This window comes from Lissotriton helveticus, chromosome 8 (genome assembly GCF_964261635.1).
Source record: "Lissotriton helveticus chromosome 8, aLisHel1.1, whole genome shotgun sequence".
In the NCBI taxonomy this organism is placed as follows: Eukaryota; Metazoa; Chordata; class Amphibia; order Caudata; family Salamandridae; genus Lissotriton; species Lissotriton helveticus.
In genome coordinates, this window is record NC_136069.1 from 35942267 (window position 1) to 35969830 (window position 27564).

The window sequence follows — 27564 nt, forward strand, 5'->3', positions numbered from 1 at the left end:
TCTTTCAGTCATTGTCGCTGATGCGGCTATCTTTTCCACTGTCCTTCTCTGATTTCTATACTTTCTTGATTGTCAAGAGTGAGGTGCTGCAGCAGTGATCCCACTAAGGCTGATGAAATTCAGTCTCTACGGGCTTTGGCATGAGGCAGTCAGACCCTATGCCACGCGGTCGGTGAGAAACATTTGTCTTGCAGCAGTCCCTCTTCAATGTTTAATAGATGACAGACTGCCTGCTTTGTTGAGATGCAGCCTTCATGGCCATCAGAAACTGCCAGTAAATGCTTCAGGCGACTTAGAAAAACACACCAATGAGCATCTTTGACACTAAATGATGCCAGTCGCACTTGCAGTGACTATATTGATATAATAAATGAGCAACAACGGTCCTTGACAAAAGGGAGGTGCACATTTAAATAATTATAGGCACAATCTGCGCTATAATGAAAAATATAGCGCAGATTGTGGCCTATAATTATTTAAATGTGTACCTCCCTTTTGTCAAGGACCGTTGTTCTCATTTATACTAATACCCTTGGTCCTTGCTTACCGAGTGGGTTCCCTTGTTCTTTTCAATAATACTAGATTGATATAAGGCAGTAGTGTAATTAAACAGCCCCCCCCATTGGAGGTGCAACTGGTTTAATGTTCTAATGAAATTAGTGCAGCCCTTTGTGAAACTGTTGTTATGGATGAGCTAAATTGTGCAGCGCAGTGCGTGTGGTGCTTATTTCCTGTGCTGGCTGGGTGTAGATACATGGTATCAAAACAAAGAGAGGAGTATCCCCTATGAAGTTAAAGGACAGACGTATCTGGAGGGCAGGTTTTTTGGCAAGAAGGAGAATATTCATCCTTTTGTTTAAAACCCCTCACTCACCAACCTAGTGGTGACATGCTTCATCATCGGGGTCCACCCTGGCGTCCTAGCGACACCAGGGTGTGCTGCGACACCTGTACTACAGTGGAGCGGGTTGTGACTGTGGGTGTGAAAAAAATCAAATGTTAAAAATTGTCCTGGTTGTACTCAAAAATATAGTTTTAATTATAGAGCAACTGAACAATGTTTAAAAAATAAGAGGGCGAGATCCTGGTAGGGAAGTTACGACCAAGGGATCTCTATATGTGTTGAGTGGTCAACATGTTTCTACCTTAAGGGCGATTGCCCGGTATTCATCAGGACCAGAAAAACAGGTGGACAGGGGGTGTGTGCTCCCTAAAAAGCACACCCGTACCTTGATCCCCTGTGTACCTACTGGCAAAACGGCCAGTGGTATATACTGCTCAGTAAAATAAGTGAGCAGGTGAAAGAGTGAAAAAGAGACCTGTTGGGAGAGAAAAAGGGGGTAAACATAATCAGGTTTAATGTTGACTTACTCTCCTGTAACGTCGTGCAGTGTCTCAGTGGTTTGAAATATAGTGCCAAAGGGTTTTAATCTCCAAATAAATTGATACCGTGGTGATGGAGTGAGATACTAGTCAACATCTATGCCAATAAATAGTGCGTGCGGGTTGCATGCGATGTGATCATAGCATTTGTGAGTCAGATCATTCATTGTTTCAAGTGCCGGTATTGGAAAATGCATATCGACTTCGGCTAAGGATGGCACTGACTAAATTGTAAATATTATTTATTTATTTATTTAAAATATTTATAAAGCGCGGCTGTCACCTGGCAGGTATCCTGGCGCTGGTAGCTACTCCTGGGTTTATAGACGGGGGGGTTGAACTATGGCTGGCAGGCTAAAGGGGTGGAGGAAAGAGCCAGGTTTTGATTCGTTTCCTTGAAGGGTAGGAGATGAGTGATTTGGCGGATATCGGCCGGCAGACTGTTCCACAGCTTAGCTGCAGCTACTCTGAAAGATCTACCTCCGATCCTGGCCTTCTCACATCTGGGGACTTTCACAAGGCGAGCGGTTGCGGACCTAAGTGTTCTGGTGGGGATGTACCACGAGAACAGACGTTGAAGGGGTCTGGGTCCTGCACCGTGTAGTGCCTTAAAGACCAAGCAAAGGGCTTTGAAGGCAATACGTTGCTTCAACGGCAGCCAGTGCAGCTCGGCCAAGGCAGCGGTGGCAGAGGATCTCCTGGTCCAACCAAGAGTCAGTTTGGCTGCTGCCGACTGAACTCGTTGGAGTCTGTCCAGCAGTGTCGCCGGGGATTCAAACAGGAGGGCATTATAGTAGTCAAGGCGACTAAGAATAGTGCACCTGACTATCAATGCTCGGGCAGAAGGTGGTAGAAGAGGCAGAACTTTGCGCAGTGAGCGCATAAGGGCTGAGCAGGTAGCAACTGTTCTTGAGACCTGCGTGGTGCCTGTGCTCCTGGCAGGATAGTAAATATCTGGGCGGTTGCTTTTCCATGGTGGGTGAATATAAAGTGGGGTGATCTAAGGCATAGCGGTATCTCGGTAGTGCTATATTCATTAGACAGCATCTGACTCATTTATGTGAGTGAATAACGATTAATAAACATACATAACGAACACACATGTAACACTGAGGAACAAACTGAAGCTCTAATGGCAAGAGTGAGGGCTTACTCGATTATGAGCTCTCAGGGCTTCAACGGGCAGGGCGTAGGTTCAATGCCATAGACGTAACATATTCTGTAAGATTAAAGAAAGCGCGGGCGTTGTAAACCTCGGTGCTTCTCAATGTGCCCTGAAAATGGAGGACGGCTCCCTCGCTAACCCGGTACATGTTTGTGTACCTGGGCGCTAACGGAGAAGGTCTACTTACAGTTACTGGCGGGAAGGATCAGATCAGACCTACTCCTAACGTCCTCTGCTCGGCTAGTGGGTTCCGCCGGCAGCAGGTCGTAGTAATGAGGAGTCGGCCGTTTCCGGGTTGGGGCGCGGCCTGGGCTGGTTTAGGGGGCGGGGCTAGCAACGCGCAATGGCGTGCTGACGGTAGCTAGGCTACCGTGTGTAAACAAATGGCAAGTTAGGTTGCGTGACAACACAGGACAGGTTAGGTAGAGCCACGTTGCTGTTGGTGAACAGTGTGGCTCGAATAATTACTCTTATAGTGAAATTAGATGCATAAGGTAAAAATGCCACGGAGAGGGTGGAATTGCACAGGTTAGTTTGAATGCCTTAACTCAATGTTCGTCCTGGGTGGCATCTGTACTATTTAACAAGTGGATGCGCGCTGGCTAAAGCACTGCAGTTGCTGGGCTGCTGCGTGATGTAAGGAAAAGCTCTGTGGGCTGGATGTGTGCACAAACCAACTAAGGTGCGCAACCTTTATTTAACGGTGAGGGAACAGCGTTGCTAGTCGTCAGGAATATCACCCACAGGTCGCTATGTTGGAGGAAAGGGCTCTTGCATAGGGGGAACATATTAAGATGTGTATGTTTGCACACCAGTGAGGAGGACCAGTGTTGGGTCATTAGGGGGCATATCACACAGGGTGTGAGCACAGGGCAAGTAGGGTGCGCAACCATTGGTAAACGGTGAGGGCGCAGCGTGGCTAGTTTTCAGGGATGTCGCTCAAAGGGCGCCACGTTAAAGGAAAGTGTTCACGCATTGGGGGAACACATTGGAATACATATTCTTGCATATAAGTGAGGCAGACTCAGGTTTTGTATGACCGGTATTGGGTCGTTTGAGGGCATAACACACAGATGTGCTGTGGCGTGCGAGCCAGTTGGCACATGCATGTTATGCATAGAGGCGAGCGTTTAGACAGCGCATGTGGCGGTGTGCTAGTCATAGTCCAGGGTGGGGCACATAGTGTCATTGGCCCAAAGGGGCAAAGCGTGGACAAACACTAAAGGCATCTTATTGCAAATTTGCGTTCGGGGTAGAGCGCTCATTGTCACTGGTCAGGTCGACAGGGGGTGATGGCATCTCATTTTAACACTGAGTTCCATGGAATATTGTCGTTGAGCCCAATTTTATGAGAAGAAAGTCGATAGATCCATCGCTGCTCCTTTTCAAACAGACGGGCTTGTGCATTAGGGCCTGGCTGGATTTGCTCAATCACTGTCCATCTCATATCGTTGGGAGTATGATGTGCTGTGAGGAAATGATCAGTGAGCCTGGTGTTGGTTTTCTTGCATCGGATTGTACTCCGATGCTCTGCTATTCGTTGTTTGACTTTTCTTGTAGTCATCCCTACGTAGGGTTTGTCACAACTGCATAGGATCAGATAGATGACAAACGTGCTGTTGCAGTTTGTGTGTGACCTTTGTTGCCAAACTTTTCCTTGTTCAAGGTTCAAAGTTTTTGTGTTGCTAGTAAGGTGGCAAACGCTGCAGTCACCACATCTGGAGTGTCCTGTTACTGGGGGTAGACCCCATGCGTTGGTGATGGTTTGATGGGTTGTTGCCGTTGTCGTTTTTGGTCTGGTGTTGACCAAAGTGTCTTTTAGGCTACGTGCCTTCTTGTAGGAAAAAAGTGGCTTGTCCCACTTGTGATTTCCCGTGTGCAGTATAGACCAATGTTTCCTGATGCTTTTGCTCACCTGATTGGACACCGCATTGTATGTGGTGACACATGTGAGTGGAATCTCCTCCTCTGGTCTAGGTGTGTCCTCTAGCAGAGCTTGTCGCGGTTGATTTCTAGCCCGTTTCTGGCATCTCTTAGTGATTTTTTCAGGGTATCCCCGGTTTGTTAGTTTATTCGTTAGGACTTCTGCCTGGGTTTTGTAGTCCTTTAGTTCGCTGCAGTTTCTCCTAAGTCTGAGATACTGGCCATAGGGTAAGTTCTCCCTCAGGGGGCGGGGATGGAAACTGTCAAATCTCAGCAGGTTGTTTTTGGCCGTGGGCTTGAAGTGGGTTTTGGTCTTGAGCCTATCATTGTCTCTTTCGATTTCAATGTCGAGAAAGACCATTTTGTCTTTGTCTACACAGTGTGTAAACCGTAAGTTTGGGTCACAGGTGTTTAGCCACGTGATGAATTCCATCAGAGTTTCTTGTGGTCCTTGCTAGATAGTGAAGACGTCGTCTATGTACCGTCTCCAAAATTTGATGTGATTGCTGTAGGGGTTGTTGGTGGTTATGATGTATCTTTTCTCAAAATCATACACATAGAGGCCCGCCACACTGGGGGCAAAAACACTGCCCATAGATGTCCCACCTGTTTGGAGATATAGTTTGCCGTCATGTTCAAAAAAGTTTCTTTTGAGAGCGAGAGTTGCACACTCTATAATGAACTCTTTAGGTGTTCTATAGTCCCATGTAGAATTGTCCAGTGTTTGCTTTAGTACTTCAATGGTGGCGTCTTGGGGTATGTTAGTATAGAGGCTCTCTATATCTAGACTCACAAGGATGTAGTCCGGTTCAATCCTGATGTCTTCCAACATTGTCAATAGGCTTTTGGTGTCTCTCAGGTAAGTTGCAGTATTTTGTACAATAGTTTTAAGAAAGTGGTCACAAAAACGTGACAGAGGTTCCAAGAGCGAGCCTATGCCTGACACGATTGGTCTGCCAGGGGGAGGAATCTTGCCTTTGTGCATTTTAGGGACCACATAGAAATAGGGGATCTTGCCCTCTGTTTTGCAGAGGTAGTCCGCTTCTTGTTTGGAGATGTGGCCTGAGGCCTCTGCTGCTTCCACCATGTTGGTTATTTCCATCCTTAGATCTTCAGTGGGGTCGGCTGTTAGCCTTCTTCTACATGGTCTCACAATAGTACTTTTTGTGGCAGGAATCTCTCCACCCGCCCCAAACCTTCTTTTTGGGTTTGTATGTTTTGTTTGCTTTCTCACTGCATTTCTACTTGTTTTTTTCTATCCTGCTATTTTCAAATTTCACCAGCTACCACTGGTCTGCGAAATGACTCCGGGCTACAGTGACTTGTAGGAGTAAAGCTGCTTTTTCTGTACTGCCTTGTCTGGGGTCTATCGCCTATATGTGTATTAGGCCGCGTGGTTTTCTACCTGCTGATAGAGAGAAAATAATACGCAAAACACTTATAGCGACCGTTTCGCGTTTCAGTCCAACCAAGATGTTAGGTTTGCCTAGTTCGCTCAGACTCCATAGATCAAATATTGTGCTAGGTGCAACTAAAATGTAACAAGCATCGGTGACTGGAGACGGCGGAGGCAAACAAACTGCAGGAGGCGTGCTGTGCAAGCAACAATAGGCAAGCAACGACAACAAGGAAGCAACAAAAACAGGATGGAGCAAGGATTTAAAAAAAAGTATCTGAATCCAGTGCTTAATTTGAGCAGGTGCTTTCAGGTGCTCAGCACTAGCACTTCTTTCACAGGGCCGGGGCTACAAATTCTGATCCTGCAGGTGGTAATTGTTCAAATTCAAAATAAAAAGAATAACATACATTGCAGAGTGACTGGCTGGTAAATGTTCATAGATAGGCAAGCATACGCCTGTCCAGGCAGGCATGATTTTGTATTACCACAATAGTGATGGTGTCATCAAGCCGATCACAAATCCAAGAAGTCATTGACAAACTATGGCTTGCATTCTATTCCCCTAATCTGCTGCACTGCCTGAGCCTAAGCCTCTCATTGGATAATTGTAGCGGGGGGCTGGCTTATGACGGAGTTGAGGCAAGGAAGCTGCGATAGCGCATTTGGAACTTGGGAGAGAGGTTTCATGAGGAAGAATACATTAAAGTAAGTGTGGACTTTCCACTTGCTGCGTAGCCCGAGTAGCATATCCTGCAGCCCTGCATTGCTGCTATCCTCAACGTGCTCTATGCGGCTGTGGCCCAACATAACTTTTGTGCTCCATGGCGTCACCTGTAGAATCTGTGCGCTGCACCCCAGCATGGTAATTGCTTAGCGTGCGTGAGTCCAGTAGGCACCACAGCCATACTAACCGACATCGGCAACATTAAGGCTGGGGACAGTGCCTGTGCTGTAGCAGGCAGGGCACAGCAAGCTGAGCAGTGGATGCCGATGCCGTCGCCATCCCTGGACCCACTAATTACAGGCAGCACTAGCAGTGACATCACCAGCTGTGCTCGAGCAGCTGTCTGTTCCGCAATAAACCCAGTCATACTGCACTGATTAATATATGCAAAAAAGCATTTTCATTTGGTGTTCATTTTGTTTTTGCACTCGGTGTAGGTAAGAAAGTAAAACACGTCATCTTCCTCTTCTTTAGGAAAGAAAACAGGAAAACGCAGAGTTCAAAATAGCAGGGACATGTACAGGCTGGAGACAGGGGTCACAGGCAGCAGCAGTGTTATAGATGAGAGAGAGAAAGCAGGAGTAAAGAGGAGAAAGAGACAATAGGAGAGGAGAGAGATAAGACGGAGCTAAGTAGAAGAAAAGGAGAGCAAATCAGATACAAAGAGAGAGCAGCCATGATGTGAAGGAGAGTGCATTAAGAAGAGAGAAGATAGAATATAGGGATGTAGAGGACAGGAAGAGGAAAAAAAAGCAGACAAATGATAAAACGGAGACACAGCTAATCACTGCTAGAAGAGTGACAGTAAAGAGCCAATATTGAGGGGAGATAGAGCAGAGCATGGATAAAAGTGAAGAGGAAAAAGGGCAGGGCTAGAATGAATAGATGGCAAATCAGAAATACAGGGAATAAGGTAACACAACAGGTGTGACAAAGATGATAGAAAACAATTAGAGAGTTAAGAGGCTAAACTCTTAGAGCAAAGACTTAGGGGACAGACAATAGATCAAGGTTAGAAGATAGAGACTGATACAGTGAGAGTATTGAAAGTGGGGCTCACCGGAGGAAGAAGTGAGCTGTGGCCTCCTTGGCAAAATTCTCAGCACCTGCACTTCTTTTTTTTACAAATTAAGCACTGCCTGAATCAGAGCTTCAGCCATGGCAGACACTAATAAAGCAATTAAGCAGTACTTTGTCCATGCTCAATGGAAGGGTCAAACATACAATGAAGAACGTGAAACCAACTGGTGCTGACTAATGATAAGCAAGGAAAGGTACAAACAAAAGATCCCGCAAGCGAATCTCAGGAGAAACCTTAAAATGAGCAAGAGAAGCAGCGTAAGACATGATGGAGAGGCACATGGATAGATGAAGGCTACAAACACCCCTACATCAAAAATATCAAACACCATACTTGCCTCTGGACCAAAGCCTAGACAGCTCTTGTCTTAACCCTCAGGGGTCTGAGATAAATACAGAGACAGGCAGACTAGGCCAGGTGCAAAGACATAGCAAACACAAGGAGATGATGGACTGAGCGCTGAAACTTTTCAGACACTCACCCGAAGGTACTATTAGATCAGGGTTGAATCCATCATCGTTCTTTAGCTCACTTCCCCACCCCACTTCAAACCCAGCCATATACAAATCAGTCTTGACCCTGTTTCTCATGGGAACAGTTCAGCCCAAACTGCCAAGCCAGGCCTTCCCTGGGCCGTAAACAAGCATCCTGGGACCGGTTTCGGGGTAACACCCTTCATCAGCCAGGCTAGCTTAAATCCAGTGGCAAAGTGAGCAAGGGACCACGTCTGGACATACCCTGCCAACTGCAAAAACAGACAGATGTACACACACACTCACGCAAACACTTATACAAACACACTTTAAAAACACACAGACTGTACATGGAACAGAGGCTCTTGGGGCAAAAAGAAGCTGTGTTATGTGGGTTTATTTTTGTACTGTAACAGAGGCTAACTACAAGCCTACCTGAGTAATTAAACGTTTCATTTTTCTCCCTTTATCGTATAGGCTCAAAGTCTTCAAAAAGTCTATCAAGATCTCACAATCATTTCTTTTATTTTCCTTAGGCCCTGCAGACTCCTTCCTAGCTCCAGAGACTGAATGGGGCTCGACCTCCAGGGTCCTCAGATTAAAGGAAAAGGTGAGTGTCTTTTTAACTAGATAAAAAAATATCAAAGTGATTGGCTGGCCATTTTCTCTCAAATTCTCATCTATGGCTGTTCTTCCCAGGTCTATCGTATCCAGCTATGTTCTACTTTCGATGTACAGTTGTATTACTTTTTCTTTATTTTCCCCATCTGTTTTATTCTTCTTCTGCTGTGCTCTCATTCCTTCACACTCTCTTTGCCTGAACCCGCATTACAATTATAAGGCCCTTAGTTAGGCCGTCAAGACTTGCTTCTAAAAGAAAATAAACCCAGAAGATTTCAGGGCTCGCCCTGTAAGCAGGATTCTATGCACGATTGTCATGGTTCCCCCCCACCCCCATGTGTCACTCGTGTGCTCTGTGTCAGCCTCTATGCCCTTACTCTCCATGACCTGTACCTTCCCTGTACTACCGCTGTCACGAACCTGGTCAATCATAGTCCTCCTATGAACCATGGTGAGACCACAGCATTTCCAGGTGAGTGCCGGCTCCCGTCTGTGTCGTTTGTCGGTATTTTGAGGTCTTTCTCTTGGCTCTGTGGTCTCTCCCTCCAACAGAGCTCCTTGGTTTCGACTCCTCCTGGCTTTCATCCATGCTGTAGCTCCTCTGTGTTCCCTGTGCAGCAGGGTATCCTCCCCCGTGAGTCGTCTCCTCGTTGGTGGTCCTCCGCTTCCCAGGTTTTGGGGTCAAAGACTGTCAGAATGAGAAAACTTTTCATAGACCTTTGCTAGTTTTCTCTCTCCGAGTCTTTCTTCTCTATTGCTCTTTTAATATTCTGTTTTCTCCCTTCTTTCCATTGGTCAGTTTTTCTAAGTTATCCTCTGTTTTTCCTTTGCAGATCCTCGGCCACACTACTAGCTGGATGTAATTAAGACCACATGCTGAAAAACAAGCAGGTATTCAACCCACAAGCTGAAGGCTAGTTTTGCATTTGCATTACTCTTGACACACAAATAATATGAAACAAATATATAGGCATTTGCATTAACACTGAGACTAGTGACTACATATTTCAGACCCTGAGCAGACTACAAATGGTTTGCATTGCCTTGGTGCATGTACTTTTTATCCGGCAAGGCTATGCCAAGAGTTGTTTGATAACAAATGACTGCCCACAGCTAAGAAGCCCTCTGGTGGACTCCCAAGCATTTACCTTTCTAAATTACCATATTGTCCTTTATGCAGACCCTCCCTCCTTCTCTCCCCTGGGTATTACAGCACCGAGTGGCAAATTTTAAAACACCATAAGTGTGGCACAAAACTATGTGTTTTGTGGCATTTTACCGGCGCTTTGATGATCCATATCTGGATGTCCTATGCCCCAGAAACACTGAGTAGCCCTCCCCCATCTTGCCTCGTACCCCACCCTCCCGTCTGTCAGTAATATAAAAAGCTTTTTATTTTTGGTGCTGGACTTCGCTTTCACTCTGTCAATGCCAAGTCTGCAAGGAATCAGGCAGATACGTAGGCAGTAGATTATCAGATGGGGTCATTTGTCTCTATGTTGATGCTGTGCTCGGAATGTTCATCAGGCAGATACTTAGGCAGTGGATTGCCAGATGGGGGTCATTTGTCTCTATGTGGATGCCGTGCTTGGAATGTTCATCCGGTAGATACGTAGGCAGTGGATTGCCAGATGTGGGTCATTTGTCTCTATGTGGATGCCGTGCTTGGAATGTTCAGCAGCCTGCTTGGTTCTGGAAGCCACATTAGATTCCCAACAAATTCTGAATCTTACTTAGAAATATCCGCTTTCAGAGGCATCTCATACACTCCCCAACCCACAAAATCTTTCCAAATACATCGAGCAAAGAGCTTAAATGCCCAGAGTATGTGCATGTAGGAGAGTGGGGTCTGCAATCCTATGGTCACCTCAGATTTTTGCTTTTTGCTTCACTGGTTTATGACTTTCCCTGGCTGTGGGCCTGCTAATCAGACCCACAGCCTAGCTAGTCTCTCTCTAAATTGACATCCATGTACCTTAGGTGCATTTACCAATTGGTATTGGGTCACTCTTGTAAGTCCTTGTACAGTGTACCTTAGATGCCCAGGGCATAAGTGAACCCAAGGCCTACCAGGGGCTGCAGCATGTATTATGCCACCCCTGGCCGGCCAACCAAATCTGACACAACTGGCTGATCAATCAGCTGGGGCAAGGTGATGTAATCACCCTTTGCTTTAGATATAGTATACCTATATCTAAACCTAAAATGAACACATATCCTCCTATAAGTCACTCCTATGGCAGGCCTTAACAATCCTGAAGGCAGAGTGCTTGTAATTATGTGAGATGGTGCGCTAGCATGAGCTGAGCCTGTCTGCAGCTTTTGGAACCAAGTCCTTTAGCTGTTTCCATGATAATGCTATACCATATACTCTTAAGTGCATTATAACCAAACACGCAACAATTAGCAGTAGGAATAGACAATTGCACTACTCTAATATATACACTGGAGTCAAAGCAAAACCGTATTTGCCACTGTTGCCCACCTCTTAGGTCCACTGCTATAGAACCTTAGTTAAACAGACAAAAATAGAGAACAGAGAGGCAACAGTATACAATACAGTACATAAATTAAGTGATTTTCATATATGTTCACAAGAAAGAGTGGTGGTCCTTCAAATTGTTCTTCAAGAGATTTTTATTTCAATCTTCAAACACAGTCTTGACAGAGATGACAGCCAACGCGTTTTGCCCTAATCGGGCTTCCTCAGGGCAAGGTGATATCTTGAGTGTCAAGAAACTTCAGCCTAATTCTTAGATGACGAATTAGAGCTGTCTAAAGGTGAAACAGTCCACGCGTTTTCCAGTTACCGATGGAGGCCAGTAAGCTTAGTACACGAACACAGTACTATTGCAAAGAATTTTTCTTACATATCAATTTCAGGTCTGAGCAAGTGATACATGAATTTCCGGGGGGACACTGTAGTAGGTTTCAGGTTGCCCCACTAAATCTCCAGGCATGCTGGTGGAGGCTGGGGTGTAGAACCCCCACCTGTGACTGCGACAGGACGTCAGACCTGTGAGTGAGAGTGAGTGTAGGGCACAGTGAGAGATAAACATGGTCGCATACCACATCCTTCTCGGTCAGTCCGGGCAATTACTTGAGCCTGGAGAAGCAGCTGGGAGGCGGGAGCGGAGAATGGGCTCACTCACTCACACCTGCCTGCCTGGAGATTTAGTGGGGCAACCTGAAATCTTTCTCTGTACCGCCTGAGGTGGTGGACATCATTCTCTCTTTCAGACATCTGTACACCAGATTTGTGTACTCTGGTAGATGGTCTAGGTTTGTAAAATGGTGTGCTGATGATTCCATCCATAGATCCTATTAAAGCCCATTCACCTGAACTTCCCTTGTTTGCCCTCTACTTCAGTTGGGACAGTTAAAGGTAACTTGTCCGCCTTAGCGGCTTTCCTACAATTACCGGATCAACTATTACTGTTTAAAATCCCAATTGTTTATTGAATTCTAAAGGGTCTTACAATTTGATACGCTCCTTCTCCTTTTATTATGCCTCAATGGGACCTACATTTTGTTTTGGTATTCGATTAAAAAAACTTATTTTTATTGGCATTTATCAATAGAGAACAATACAACAACTGTAATCATGTAGGGGAGGGGGCCTGTAGGAGAGGATGGCAATGGTGGAGAGAGAGGGAAAGCAGAGGGAGCCCAAGGGAGGGGAGCTACAGAATTCGTAATCTGAGGTATTGCATGATTCATGTGATAAAGACTCCTATGCAATACAGCCAGAAGAGATAAAGAACAAAGGCTAGAATATAAGGACATTGGTTACATGAAACGTGGTTTTAGCGACCTGTTACCATGCATAGTGAGTGTCTGATAGATACGCTACCCCCCCACTCACAGGTCCACAGACAATTGGACAGTGCTGCAGCTCAGTGATGCACTTAGGGCATTAGAGCTGACAGCATTCGTAAAGAAGTGTGCTTTACCCTCAAAGAAGATCTGTAATTTGGCTGGGCAATAGGAATGCATAGGGAATTTCTGCTTTTTTGAGAATCCTTTTGGTAGGCAGGAATTTGCAGCCGGCAGCCTGCACTGATAGTGTGAAGTCTGGATAGAAGGAAAGGCTGTTTCCCAGATATTGGATAAATCTGTGCTTGTGCGCAAGTCGCAGGGCCAGATCACAATTCTTGAAGTTCAATAGGCGTGCAACTATAGGGGCGAGCCAGTGTGCCTGGGGGGTCCCGGGCCCAGCGAGAGGTGAGCCCACTCCATGATGAAGCCCATGGACAAGCCCTCCCCAAAGAGGTCGCGAAGCAAGGTCTCCACTAGGGGTGGGCGGAGGTCCGTGCCTCTCCGTATATTTCCGTTATGCGACGCCTGCCTCCCGCCCGCAATGTTAAATGCGATTAAAAAGCCTTAAGATAAGATTTAAAATAAAATGTACCTTATCTCTGGGTCATCCTGGGCCATTTAGCCTTCTTCTTGGAACTGCGCATGCACGGGAGCCTGCGCATCCGCATTCCTCGCCAGGTCATACGAAACAAGAATGAAGACCTTGAGGCGAGATCGAGAAGGAACCACCATTGTATCCTTGGACTACCCGAATCCACTGTAATCGGCAGTGCTATGTGGAGGAGATGCTGCGAACCCTATTCAGAGACACTCGCTTGGCTATGTTTTGGGTGGAGTACTTCCATCAGTCCCTGGGTCAGAGGCCTCCTACTCGATCGCCGGCCCGAACTTTCATTGCTCGCTTATTAAATTACAAAGCTACCATATACGGGTAATCAACTCTCAATATATCCTGAATTCACGATGATGGTGCAGGCTGGTAGGCATGACTTTGTGCCTGTGAAGCATGCTCTTCAGCACACAGATGCCAAATACTCTCTGTTGTACCCTGCCAAGTTGCAAATTCACCATTAGAGGAAGGCCCACTTCTTTAGGACTCTAAATTGGTGGTAAAATTTGTCAAAAACCAACTTGTTTGCGAAAATGAGCACCTGACCCACCTCCCGGCACCGAATGCAGATCAACTCAGTGACAATGATTAATCCCCTCTCTCCTCTAAATGTGATGTAAATGCCACACGATCTAGGTTTGTATCCAGAGTGGCATCAACTCTGGGGACATGGCTGACACTCCCCAAACACTGGTGCTTTTGGTGGTGCTTCACTGGTGTAATACTGCATTGCTTCTTCACTTTTTGGTAAGAGGGTCTGAACCTGTGCTGAAATGTTGCCCTACTGACTGCAGTTTGAGCTGTTGCAGTTGGAGGTGAGACTGTCAAGCCCATGCTGTGTCATCACTGCAGTGTGCTTGGTGTACTTGTGTATTTCAGACTCCAACCCCAAGCTCGTTGAAGCTGGGAGTCCGCTGGACCTCAGGCTTGCCCTCACGGGATGAGTCCCTGTAAACATACTACAATTCATGGTTGGGTGTTGCAGAAAGGGTGGGTTAGTAATATTTAACCCGAATGTGGCGGTGGTCAAAGTTGGTGATGGGTGGAATGTTTATGAACATTGTAAATTGCAGCACCCAGTGGAGTGGTGTGGGTCACTGGTTAGAGGCAGCAGACCCGGAAGCAGAGGACGGCCAGGGACCAGGGTTCAATTCCCAACGCGGTAGGGTTGTGGACCAGGGTCAGCGGACTCAATAATTCTCGCTTCGGTGCCTACTCTAACCAGGGATCACACTCGGCAACTCTGGGCATTAGCTTGCCTCATCTCCACAACGGCCCCCCACATACACCGGGAATGCCTGGTTTCACCTTGGAGATACCCAGCAGGGATCATCTCACAGGGAAAGCCAGGACGGGTTCCCCAGTGGTCTACAGCGCTGGGACTCCCCATTGCTGGGGTAGCCATGCGCTTTACAAGACAACTTAACATAACACCTTAGATGCTATACTCCCTTCCCCTCCCTTTTCTTTGCCTTAGTCTTCTCAGCTCATTCTTACTATGTGTAGTGATTTCAATGCAGTTGGTTAAGATTATCACCTGGAATATGCAACAGGTACGAGCAGAGACAATCGGTGTATGTTTGCTTCTTGCAAGAAAAGCACCTCACGGAAACTACACAGACATGCCTGCAAGCTGGATGGGTGGGCAAACATAACATGGCGTGCGAGTCTGATTTTCCGTGAGGTGTAGCCATACTTAATTTTTTTTTACGGTTTTTATAAAGGTTACAACCAAAGAAAAGAAACATAGCAGTACAGTGCAGTGTAAGCAACATAGGTAGAACAAAACATTACATAGTTTGATGTCCCAGTATATGCATACCTGTTCTGCATGGATACACAGTTAAAAATGTATACAATCAGGCCAAGCTCACATTTATGTTTACAACGGTCTCTACAGGTCTAGTGGGTGCAATCCACAGTTGTGCAGTGAGGAGGTAGGATTGGAATGGCTGACAAATATCAACGGGCCCAGCAGCAGCTGGCTGGAGTTGTGCGTATGTATCACAGGTGGTGTTGCAATATGTCATACTCTGGAGCCATGTCTGCAATGTGGGGGCGTACCTACCATCCCAATAATTAGCCACCTCACGTTTGGAAACTAGGAATGCTATTGCAACAAATCGACACCTGGATTTGGGGAGATCATATATGTACTCCAGTAATGACAACAATGGTGTGGGTGTAACCTCCATCTCAACCGTACGAGTGATTTCCCCAAAGACCGACCTCCAATAACACTCTCTCTTGATGCATGTCCAAGTCATATGTGCGAAGTCTGCCTCCGGGGAGTGACACCCGGGCAACTATGGGGATGGGAAGGGTCCATACGATGCATTTTGTTAGGTGTCATGTATGCTCTCTACAAAAATTTTAAATGCAACAACCTGTGCTAGTGGTTAGGGGATACTCTACATGTCTGCGTACAGCACCGACCCCACTGTGCGTCTGTGAGCGGGTGACCAAGGTCGTGCTCCCAGGCCACCCTTACCCCCGCATTGCGACAAGGGAGCCGTAATGCTTCACAGTGGGCATGTGCGGAGGACGGCCCCTGGCCGTCCGAAGCCCGCCCACTAATTGAAATGCCCGCACAGCGTGAAAATTCACCCCATGCAAGGGGTTAATAGAGCTGCCCAATATCAAGGAGTGGAGCTCCATAAAGAGCCTTTGGAAGAGGATGTTCAAATACTGGGTCAGGACGCCAGCGCTCACTCTTAGGGGATTCCTGAGTCGGAGAGCCGGGAATCGTAGAAGCTATCTGTTTTTAACTTTGTATTTTTAAAATACCTTACCTCACTGTTGCACTCGCTTCTCCCTCAACCTAGCGCACCTCCCCGCAGCCGATTAGGAGCTGTCCGGGGACATAGGATCTATTCCCAGCCGCACTTCGACAGGTGCCATCTTGGGGGAATAGAGGTCGGCGGGCTAGTGGTGTGGGCTCCACTGGCCCTCAGAGTATTAAATGACTCCAATAGCGCACACTCGCAGTGGACGCGCCGGAGGGAAGCCCGTCTGCGCCTGTCCGCGCCAGACCGAGCCAGGAGGCAGGAAATGCTACCTTATCGGCTCCGGATGCCATGTCAGAGACTCTTCTCTCCTATACGAAAGAAGCATTGCTTGATATAAGAAAGGGGGCGCTCAGCAGGCATGCGTCAACTACAATTTGTCCCACTGTCTTTCCCACTGTTCTCGAAGGCCTGGTCACATGTAAAATTTGTAAATTTAATCCCTTCCCAGTAATGGCTTGTCCGAGTGGTCGTGGTATTCATTCCTCTACAACACATAATAGGCCAAGTTATATTTTATGCAATACCAGATCCCTACGGAAATTAGGGATATGATCTCCACCTTCACCCCTGATTTATGTTTTTTAACAGAAACATGGTTAACCCCCCATAACGGTCCATCTATTAATCTAGCTATACCTGACAACTATAAGTTTATTCACTTAGATAGAATAGGAAAGACCGAAGGAGGTGTCGGGCTGGCCTTTAAAGACCATCTTAAAGCCCAATGGCTGTCAACTACCAGCAATGACACTATGGAATTGGGAATTTTTAGGGTCACCATGTCACCAACGGCCACCAGGTCCAGGTCCAAAAGCGAATTTCGTCAACTACTTGACAGAATTCATAGCAACGCAGGTCCTGGCCTCCAGTAAATTTTTCCTTCTAGGTAATTTTAACTTTCACGGAGAGGACCCTACGAACTCGGACGTTATTCAGTTAACCTCCAGTCTGAGTGACACGGGTGGTGGGACCTACTCACTGTGCAGGCCACACATTGAACTTGATCTTTACCAACATAGAACAGTTAAAGGTTCACTCCCCTCTTACCCAGATCTGGACAGATCACTGTATAATCCTATTCACTCTTCTGCCGCTAACTGAGGTGACCTATAGAAAATCTGGCAAACTGCCAAAGACACAAAAGCGTAGACCGTGGCAGAAACTCACTTTAGAATTGTTTGAGGAAAAGTTTTTACATCACTATAAAGATATGGATCAAAGCAATCAGGATACCTCTGAATTGCTGGCTAACTTCAACTCAGTTTTGAATAATACCTTAGATATAGTTATCCCTGTGTGTGAGATGACCTCAGTTACCCGACGGAAATCCACCCCCTGGTATTCGGGTGACCTGAAAACTGACAAATCATCCTGTTAAGCTCTTGAGAGACGATGGAGAAGATCCAAAAGTGATGGAGATAAACAGAACTATAAATTAGCTCTATCCCAATACCATCAAAAAATTAAGCTGTCTACATGTTCGTATATTCACGACCAAATTGAACCAGCCAGCAATACTTCTAAAACATTGTTTAATATAGTTAAGGACTTTGCTTCTCCTCAAGCCTGTAAACAGCCACCACTAGAAATGCAGGAACTCTGTGACTCTATAGCAAACTTCTTTCAAAATAAAATTTCCCTAATTTATGCTAACTTTGACACCTCGAGTAAAGATCATACTAGCCTTACCAGGGAACAGAAGTTCCTGACAAGACTGTGTACTTCTCATTTAAAGCACTTTGAAACAATCTCACTGGAGGATGTAAACAATCAATTGTTGGAAGCAAAGTCTGGATCTCCGGGGGACCTATGCTCTCCTAACACAATGGCGCTCCTGGCCCCGGCCTGCGCTCCGATAGTTCAAAAAATTCTTAACGCCTCTACCCCGGTCTCTTGGAAAGAGGCCTTTGTCCGGCCGATCCTAAAAAAAACCTACTGCAGATCCTCATGTTCTAAGTAATTATAGACCGATATCGCTGTTGCCGTTGCTAGCTAAGATATTAGAGACTCAAATTAATAAACAACTGAGTCATTATTTGGAATCTAACGGTATCCTTGATCCTTCGCAGTCAGGGTTCCGTGCAGGATTTAGTACCGAGACCGCGATAGTGGCCGTCACAGACTCACAAAGACAAACTCTAGATGGGGGCGGATCTGCGATACTCGTCCTCCTGGATCTCTCCGCGGCATTCGATACGATCTCCCATCAGCTGCTGGTGGAGAGATTGTGGGAGTGTGGTTTGAGGACCTCGCTCTGGAATGGCTCAGGAATTTTTTGTCAGATCGAGGGCAGACTGTCATTCTCGGCCCTTTCAGATCTCGGAAATTCCAGCTGGACAAGGGAGTGCCTCAGGGCTCATGCCTGAGCCCTACACTCTTTAATGTATATATTGCTCCTTTGGTCAAAGTCGTCAAGCCTTATGGGTTTGAGACAGTTTCCTATGCAGATGATACCCAGCTGATATTCCCAATAGGATCCAACTTTACTGAGGAGAAACAGCGTTTCTTGGCGGGAATGCTTGCCATCTCTAAATGGATGACAGAACGCTCTCTTCAACTTAACCCAGGAAAAACAGAGCTCATGCTCCTGGGAAAAGCCACTAACATCTGGATGACTGATTGGTGGCCTCCCCAGTTGAGTGCTGCCCCCATCCCATCCTCCTCGGTAAAAAGTCTGGGAATACAGCTGGATGAGGGGCAATGTCAAAAACATCATGGGCTCTTGCTATTATAGCCTTCGCCTGCTACGTAGAGTGATTCCATATCTGCCACTGGAACATCGTAGAACGGTGGTCCAGGCGATGGTTATGAGTCGCCTGGACTACGGTAATGCCCTATTGGCAGAGGTGGGAGAGACTATGTTAGCCAAGCTGCAAGTTATCCAGAATACTGCAGCTAGGATGGTGTTAAACCGTCCTCCAGGGACACCATCACTGCCCTTGCTTAGAGAGCTTCACTGGCTTTCAGTTAAAAAGAGATCATTCTTCAAGATATGTTGCCTCACCTTCAAGGCCATCAAGGGAATGGGCCCCGATTATCTGCAAAATAAGATTTGTAAGCAAACATCCAAGTGTAATCTTAGGTCAAACTCTTTGGCACTGTTGAAGGTCCCACGTATTCGCCTTAGCCGTACAGGGGGCAAAACATTCTCATACGTAGCCCCCAGATACTGGAACACGCTTCCTGAGGCTTTACGTAAATCCACTTCCTCTCTTGTTTTTAGAAAACATCTCAAAAATTTTCTGTTCTAGTGTACTTTTTCCTGTTCTATGGCTTTTGGTATCTGGCTTCTCCGTCTCGTTGCCCCCCTTTAGGTTTCAGGGCTGAGATGCCCCTGGGTGAGTCATGCGCTATATAAAAGGTCACTAACATAACATAACATTTGAGATACTCAGTTATTCTCAAAGATCTACTCACACTTTAACCTTGCTAAAAGGCATGTTAAAGCACACGGAAGAGGTATTTAAAGACCTAATTAGAGCAAGAATACTGACACCCAGAGTAGACAAATATAAACCCGCTCCTACAGATCCTACTTACATTAAAGGTGCATACGGACTCTCTTGTAGTCTCTAACGCTTGCTAGAGAGCTAACTCTCAAACCACAGGTGAGGCTCCCCCTCCGGACAAGGAGTTCACGCTCATTGATGCCTCAAGTAAGAGAGTGGCTACACAGACTGAAAATTATTGACGTATTGCAATCGCTCAGGCTCTGCTAGCACACTATGACAAGGCTCATTACGATGAGTTAGAACAACTCATGCAACACTTACCCGATCAGTACAAAGCAAAAGCTAATGAACTTCTCCATAAAGGCAAACTTATCACTAACACTTCCATTAAATGTGAACTCGATGCAGCAGAAACAGCAGCTCATGCAGTAAATACTAGCGTGCTACTGCGCAGACACGCTTGGCTTCGAATTTTGGGATTGAAACAGGAGGTACAATCCTCCATACTAAACCAGCCTTTTGATAAGAACATCTTTTCGGGCCAGCTGTAGAGACCTCCCTTGAAAAACACTGAGGTCGCAAAGTCTATAGGGGCTTAACAGTTGCCAACTAATAGGAGGTCCTTTCGCTGCTCCTTTTACAGGGGTGGTTCAAAAACAGAGTCCACCGAAAATCCCTCCTCCTCTTACAAGGGGAACAACCCATCCACCTCTTCCAGAGGCTATTTTCGAGGAGGCTGTAGAGGAAACAATAATAGGGGAAGAGGCAGAGGCAACTCCACACGCACTTCCCCCGCAAACAGTGACTTCCCTCTGCAGCCCCGATCAATCCACACCTGTCTGGGGACGTCTCTCACAATTCTTGCCTGTCTGGAATTCAATCACCTCGGACAAGTGGGTACTACAAATTATCCAGTATGGTTATTGCCTGGAGCTTACTAAGCATTCCTCCCAACTATTCTTCCTTGACCACATGTAATGTCACCAGAACTTCTCACTCTCTTAAAACAAGAGGTTCTCTCTCGCTCTTGGAAAAACATGCAATAGAAACTGTCCCATTTCATCATCAAGGAACAGGAGTATACTCCCTGTACTTCCTAATCCCCACGAAGGACGGCTCTCTCAGGCCTATATTAGACCTCAGAGAGCTAAATCTCTACATTCAATCAGACCACTTCCACATGGTCACACTCCAAAAGGTGCTACCACTGCTTCAGCAAGGTGACTTTCTATCCACTCTGGATTTAAAGGACGCCTACTTTCATATTCCCATTCACAAGGCTCACAGAAAATATCTCAGGTTTGTGGTGGACGGAACACACTATCAATTCATAGTTCACCCATTCGGGGTAACTACAGCACCCAGAGTCTTTACCAAGTGTCTGGCAGTAGTCGCAGCTCATTTAAGAAGACAACGCATTCAGGACTTCCTTTTCTTAGACGATTGGCTAATAAAAGCCAAATTGCAACACAGCTGCCTATTCCACACTCCAAGAACAGTTCAACTACTTCACTGCTTGGGGTTCACTGTCAACCTCGCCAATTCTCATCTCCAGCCATCAAACACACACGCGTATCTAGGAGCTACAATAGCTACTTGTAAAGCTCTAGCATACTCCAACCCAGTCAGGATACGCAACATGCAAAATCTAATATCACAATTTCAACCTCAACAATCTCTACCACCCGAGTGTTCATGCAATTGATAGGAATGATGGCCTCTTGCATTCTAATCGTTCCTTATGCAAGACTCCAAATGCCTCCACTACAGGAATGCTTAGCACGTCAGTGGAACCAGTCTCAAGGACAGTTAACAGATCTAGTGTTGATAGACGGCCGCACCCATCGCTCTCTGCAGTGGTGGAATATACAAAACCTTTCCAGGGGCCGGCCGTTCCTCGACCCAGTTCCACAGATAGTACGAACAGCAGACGCATCTCTCACTGGTTGGGGAGGGCATATTTGAAAACATACCATTAAGGGCATGTGGACTGTACAACAAAAACAACTCCACATAAACCATCTAGAACTACTAGCAATTTTTCTTGCTCTCAAAGCTTTTCAACTGCGTCTCCATTTTCAACTGCATCTAGTAGTAGTTGTCCTAGTTCGTACAGACAACATGACAGCAATGTACTTCATACAAAAACAGGGGTCACACTCCCTACAGCTTTCACAACTAGGTCAAAGCATCTGGAGATGGGCCATACCTAAAACAATATATCTCCTTGAAGAACCCCTCCCAGGAGTAAACAACCAGATTGCAGATCTGCTCAGTTGTCAACGACCACAGATCCACGAATGGAAACTACATCTTCAAGTTCTCCTCCCATTCTTCCAAATGTGGGGCTACCCAGAAATAGATCTATTTGCCAGACACCTCAATGCAAGATGCCCAAGCTTGGTGTCCAGGTATCCACACCCGTTATCCAAAGACAATGCGATATGGATGAATTGGTCAGGAAGATTTGCTGATGCTTTTCCACCTCTCCCGCTAATTCCATTAGTGGTTCGGAAACCCAAACAGCATTCCCTGACACTCATCCTAGTTGCTCCAACACGGGCTTGACAGCCATGGTTCACAACCCTGTTGGAACTGTCAGTAGTTCCTCACCACAAACTACACCTCTCAGCAAGCTTCTCACTCAAAGCCATGGAGAGATAAGACACCCAGTCATCTCAACCTTGCGATCTGACACCTGAAATTTACAGATTGGCTACCTTAACCCGCCAGACTGCATGAACATCATTAAAGACGCTAGACGCCCTACCACAAGAGCATGCTACGCAGCAAGGTGGAAGCGATTTGTAGTTCACTGTACCAACAATCAAATTAATCCACTAGATGCTTCAATCCAAAACATACTTTGCTACCTATTACACCTACAGCATTCTAATTTGGCATATACATCCATACGCTTACTTCTTGCGGCAATAGCTGCTTACTTACAAAACAGACAACATTTGCCTCTGTTTAGAGTACCCGCCATCAAAGCTTTTATGGAAGGACTCAAAAGAATCATTCCTCCTAGACTTCCATATGGTTCTTACTAGGCTCATGGGTCCAATATTTGAACCTTTACACAAGTGTAACTACAGCTTCTCACCTGGAAGGTAGCCTTCCTTATAGCCATCACATCTCTTAGAAGAGCGGGTGAGCGACCCGCCACCCCCCCTCCCTCTGCTGAGGATAGATAAAGACACGGAGAGCACGGAGAGAGAGCACCGAGCGACCCACCACCCCTCCTCCCTCTGCAGAGGATAAATAAAGATAGAAATGAAAAGAGAAAATCTGTTTTGAACAGGAGGATTGGCGATTGCACCAATTCAAAAGGTGAGACGCTTTGCTGTGCCCAGAAGAAATTAGTGTTTTGTTTTAGCTACAGGTTGCTAGTTTTGTCCTGATTGCAAGGAAGAGAGCTGTAGGTGAATAATGGATTACCTTCTTTTTATAACATACCTTGTTGATGATTAAGGAAATATGGCCACCATTTTGTGAGGCTATTCAGAGACTTTGCTGGCTGTAGGTATAAGAGTGGACAGAGGACTACACCAGGGAGATGGTGTTCTAGAAACTAACATAGGACTAAGTAGCTCTGAGAACAGGCTTCATGAACAGAGACATAGGACTGCACACCAGTTAGTACTACAAGGTTGCCATCTTGGAAGGGGCATACTCTCAGTAATAGCTCAATCTATGTTTTTATCATACTAGGGAAGTTAAAAGTGGACACTTTTCTGATTTACAGCAACATATACGATATACGTTATATAGAACCCGGTAGCACTCCACAATGCCAGGTCAACACCTAAAACCGGAAGGAACAAATTCTTACTCTATAATTTACCCTCCTACTATCTCAAAAAATGCCTCCAAAATCTTTAAACACAACCTTCTCAGATCTAACCCAGAAACACTGATACTTGACCCCTCCTTTAACCAAAAAAATGGCGCATTTATAAACGACTTTATATTCTTTAGTACAAAAACGGCCAGATGGAGGAATGCTATAAATAACTTTCTGAAAATTCAAGAATCAAAAAACATTCCCTATGGAACGAAATTGGTCATTACCCCGTCTAGGAAATGTAGGGCTTCATTAAATATTACGTGTTACAAAAATGGCACGTTTCTCATACAAGCGGCCAATAAAGATCTGGAACGCTTTGATGAAATGTTTTTAACACTAAAAAATGACGTCCTCAGCAGCCCCACTCTAAAAAGGATCCAGCCTAACACTAAGTCCCAAACTAGCACTGTGCCACCGGGGAACGTTCCGGGTAGGACTACAAGTGAAGTCGACAAGGAGATGGAATCCAATCACCCCACCCAAATTACAGCGACAGTCTGCAGCAACTCTAATGATGAAATTCAAACTCTTCATCAGGAAACCAGTAACTCACAGGTTAATACCAATGATAGCACCCTTGAGCCTGACAGCAGAAACACCAACATGATTGAAAATCAAATGTTACTGCAGGCAATCAGGAACCCACAGACTAATGCTAATGGTTGCGCATTTACGCCTATCAGCAGAAACACCAATACGGAACTTCAGTTAGCACGTCAGGATGACAACAACTTGAGCGTTAAGGACTCTGATGCAGACATAGCGATAGAAACACAACAGTCTGATTCCGCATTGTGGTCTAAAACCATCCCACCCAACTTAGTACAACGTCTTTGTCATGACTCCAATCAAGAAGTAGACAGGGACAACAACACTCCAGTAGCAACAATGCCCCCGAATCTGGTCCTGAGCTCACAGCCTTCCACTAACACTGATATCGACCCACTAGTGAGAACTGTTAGCATGATGGAAACCGCTCAGACGGAGCAAGTTCAAGTCAGCAAAAATGGAGCGCTGAGGAACCTCAAGGAGAAGCAAGGAACCATCCCTAAACATAACAGAATACACTTAGAGCCTACGGGGATAACTAAAATAAAACCTCCTAGAGAGACACCCTCGGCACAACCCACTAACACACCTGATTTTTCAGACTCTGCTAGGATCGGAATCAATCAAACTAATAATGATCTCTTAAACCTCAGTGCCCAATCTCGTAAAACTTACAAAGCTATGCTTGACGCTATTAAAGATATGAAAAACCTACTGTGCCTGTCTGAAAAATGGCTGGCAAAAATGGAGATTTTTCAATCTTCACACCATGAAACGCATGTTAAACAAAGCTCCACCCCATTGGCTTTATCGAACAGAATTTACCGTCCTCGCACGCAACTCAACTATCTGACTGATAGTGAGCTATTATCTATTGTATCTACATATGAACCCAGGCCTACCACTAAAACTAAGCTAGAAGAAAACCATAATATTCAAACTATAGTAACGAAAGCCTGTAGAAACTCCCAGGCTAATACTAGAGGGATCAATGCCAACAATCTTAGGAGAGTGGCATTAACGCCTGAAGAATCTCTGCCACCCTTGAGCATTGAGCATTTTCGCTGCGCTCTACTCAATTGTCGATCGGCAAATAAACATGCGGCAGACATAGCTGATCTCATTCTTAACCATAACATTGACATAATCATTCTAACGGAAACATGGCTCTCTGACTCTTCGTCGCCCTGCCTAGACCTACTGGTCCCCCCTAACTACCAGATTTTGAGGCAGGACAGAATCATCAGAAAAGGTGGTGGCATCGCTTGTATACATAAATCTGACATTTCCATAACAAAAATACAAGCTGAGCCTTTAGAGTCCTGTGAATATCTAGGCATGTCCTTAAGAGCAGCAAATAACATGAACTGTAAACTACATGCCTTATACCACCCCCCGGGTACTAAGACCAAATTCACAGACCAGTTGATAGAAATCATAACTTCTAACTCTAATCTGCAGACGAGCGATATATTCTTAGGAGACTTCAACATGCATTGGGAAGATCATGATGACAATCAAATCACCCTATTAAAATCCTTCCTGGATAGCCAATCCTTAGTCCAAGGATGTCATCTCCCCACCCACAATAAAGGATCTATTCTTGATTGGATCATAGCTAAAGAGAAATCTATTGAGAACATTGCAATCACACCCTGCGACTGGTCGGACCACCACATAATTACCTTCGAAATCCTCCTCAGAAAATCTAAATCATCTACACAAACTATTAAACCTAAAAAATGGTCTAGGGACACCAGAGAAATTAATATGGAAAACCTAGCGGCACGATGCAATATTGATCTGCAGCCACCCATGAGCATGGAGGACGTCAACGACCTCACGCTACATTACAACGAAACAATGTCCAGCATCATTGAGGACATAGCCCCGCTAAAACTAAAAAGATTCTCAGACAAAGACAAAAACCCATGGTTCAACGGAGCCCTAAATGAAGAAAGAAGGTCACTGAGATCAGCTGAACGTAAATGGCGACAACACCCCTCCTCACCCCAGCTAACCTTACTGAGACAATCCAGGAAAGCGTATAATAAAAGCATTATTAAATCTAAAAAAGAATTCTTCAGGAAAGAACTGGACAATGCAGTTAATAGACCAAGGAAACTATTCGATCTACTTAAAGATCAATCTAACAAGGCGGCCAAAATAGCTCCAGTCCTTGCCAAAACTTGCTTAAACAGCGAAGACTTCTCGATCTTCTTTACAAACAAAGCCAACTCATTGGAGAGGGAACTCAAAAAAGCGGCGGATGACATTGAATTGGTGAAGGACTGGGGAGATAAGGTGCCGGAGGAACCAGAATCAGCCGAACCCAAAAACAGTGCGAGATGGTCAGATTTTACACAGGTCAGCGAATTAGACATTTCAAAAATCATGGCGACCTCGAAACCTAACAATCATTACAATGATCCCCTTCCGGCGAAATGCTGGTCCTCCATAAATCACCTGCTAATCCCGGCCTGGTCCAAGATCATTAATGCCTCGTTGTCTCAAGGTCAAATACCAGCCTGCTTAAAAACAGGACAAGTCATCCCACTCCTAAAAAAACCGACTGAGAACCCTTTAGATGCGAACAACTTTAGACCGGTAACCAATATTCCCATGTTGGCCAAAATTCTGGAAAAATGTGTCCAACATCAATTGAGCCTACACATCTCTAAATTCAAGCTTCTAAATGACTGCCAATCCGGTTTCCGTCCAAATCACAGTACAGAAACTGCGATTCTGCACATAGTAGATGACGCTTTACTGGCTCTGGACCAGAATAAAACATGCCTCCTAATCTTATTGGACCTGTCGTCAGCTTTCGACACGGTGAACCATGCCTATATCCTCGATCGACTTAAAAACAGGATGGGATTCGAGGGGACAGTGCTATCCTGGTTCAGCTCCTTTCTGGAGAATAGATCACAAAAATAATGGTCAATCAAACCCTTTCAAATGCAACTGACAATACTATAGGAGTTCCTCAAGGCTCAACGCTATCTCCATCACTTTTCAATCTATACGTAGAACCTCTTACGGAAATACTTCAAAATGCTAACATTGCTTACCATATGTATGCTGATGACACTCAGCTGTACATTAAGGTTGCGTCGACTGAAGATTTAAAGACAATGAACATTGCTCTAGCAAGAACACTTCTATGGCTAACCAAGAACCACCTAAAACTGAATCCTCAAAAAACGGAATTCCTCCTGATTACTCCTAAAAAAAGCAAAACATTGATTGCTGAATGGTCCAACCTCATCACAGCTCTAAAGTGCACTCCGAAGATTGTGGAGTCAACTAAATCTCTGGGTATCATTCTGGACAAAAACCTTAATATGTCTGTACATATCAACACAATGGCAAAAAACGCCAGGTTCCACTTAAGCTACTTAAGAAAACTAAAGCCTTTCTTAAACAAAACAGACCTCAAAACAGCAGTTCAGGCATTGGTCATCTCAAGGATTGAATACGGTTGCACAACCTTAGCCGGGCTCCCTAAGATCTCAACAGCCCCACTGAAAGCATGCCTTAATGCAGCCACAAGACTCATAGCGGGATCCAAAAAATTTGACCATATCTCCCCCCACTTGAAAGCTCTCAACTGGCTTCCTTTCGAAGCACGAATCCAGTTCAAGCTGGCATGTGTCACACACAAAGCAATTCACAACAAATATCCAGTCTACCTCGCCAAGAAACTCACGTTGTCGGGAGGGT

General features: G+C 45.5%; 1 protein-coding gene across 1 annotated transcript in view; it reads left to right on the plus strand.

Annotated features, from left to right (window-relative positions):
- Positions 1–27564, plus strand: part of LOC144773689 (uncharacterized) — a 275311-nt gene that overhangs the window by 98182 nt on the left and 149565 nt on the right. Inside the window, 1 exon segment of the mRNA XM_078658839.1 lies at positions 23827–24697. Coding sequence (XP_078514965.1) covers positions 23827–24697 — 871 coding nt within the window.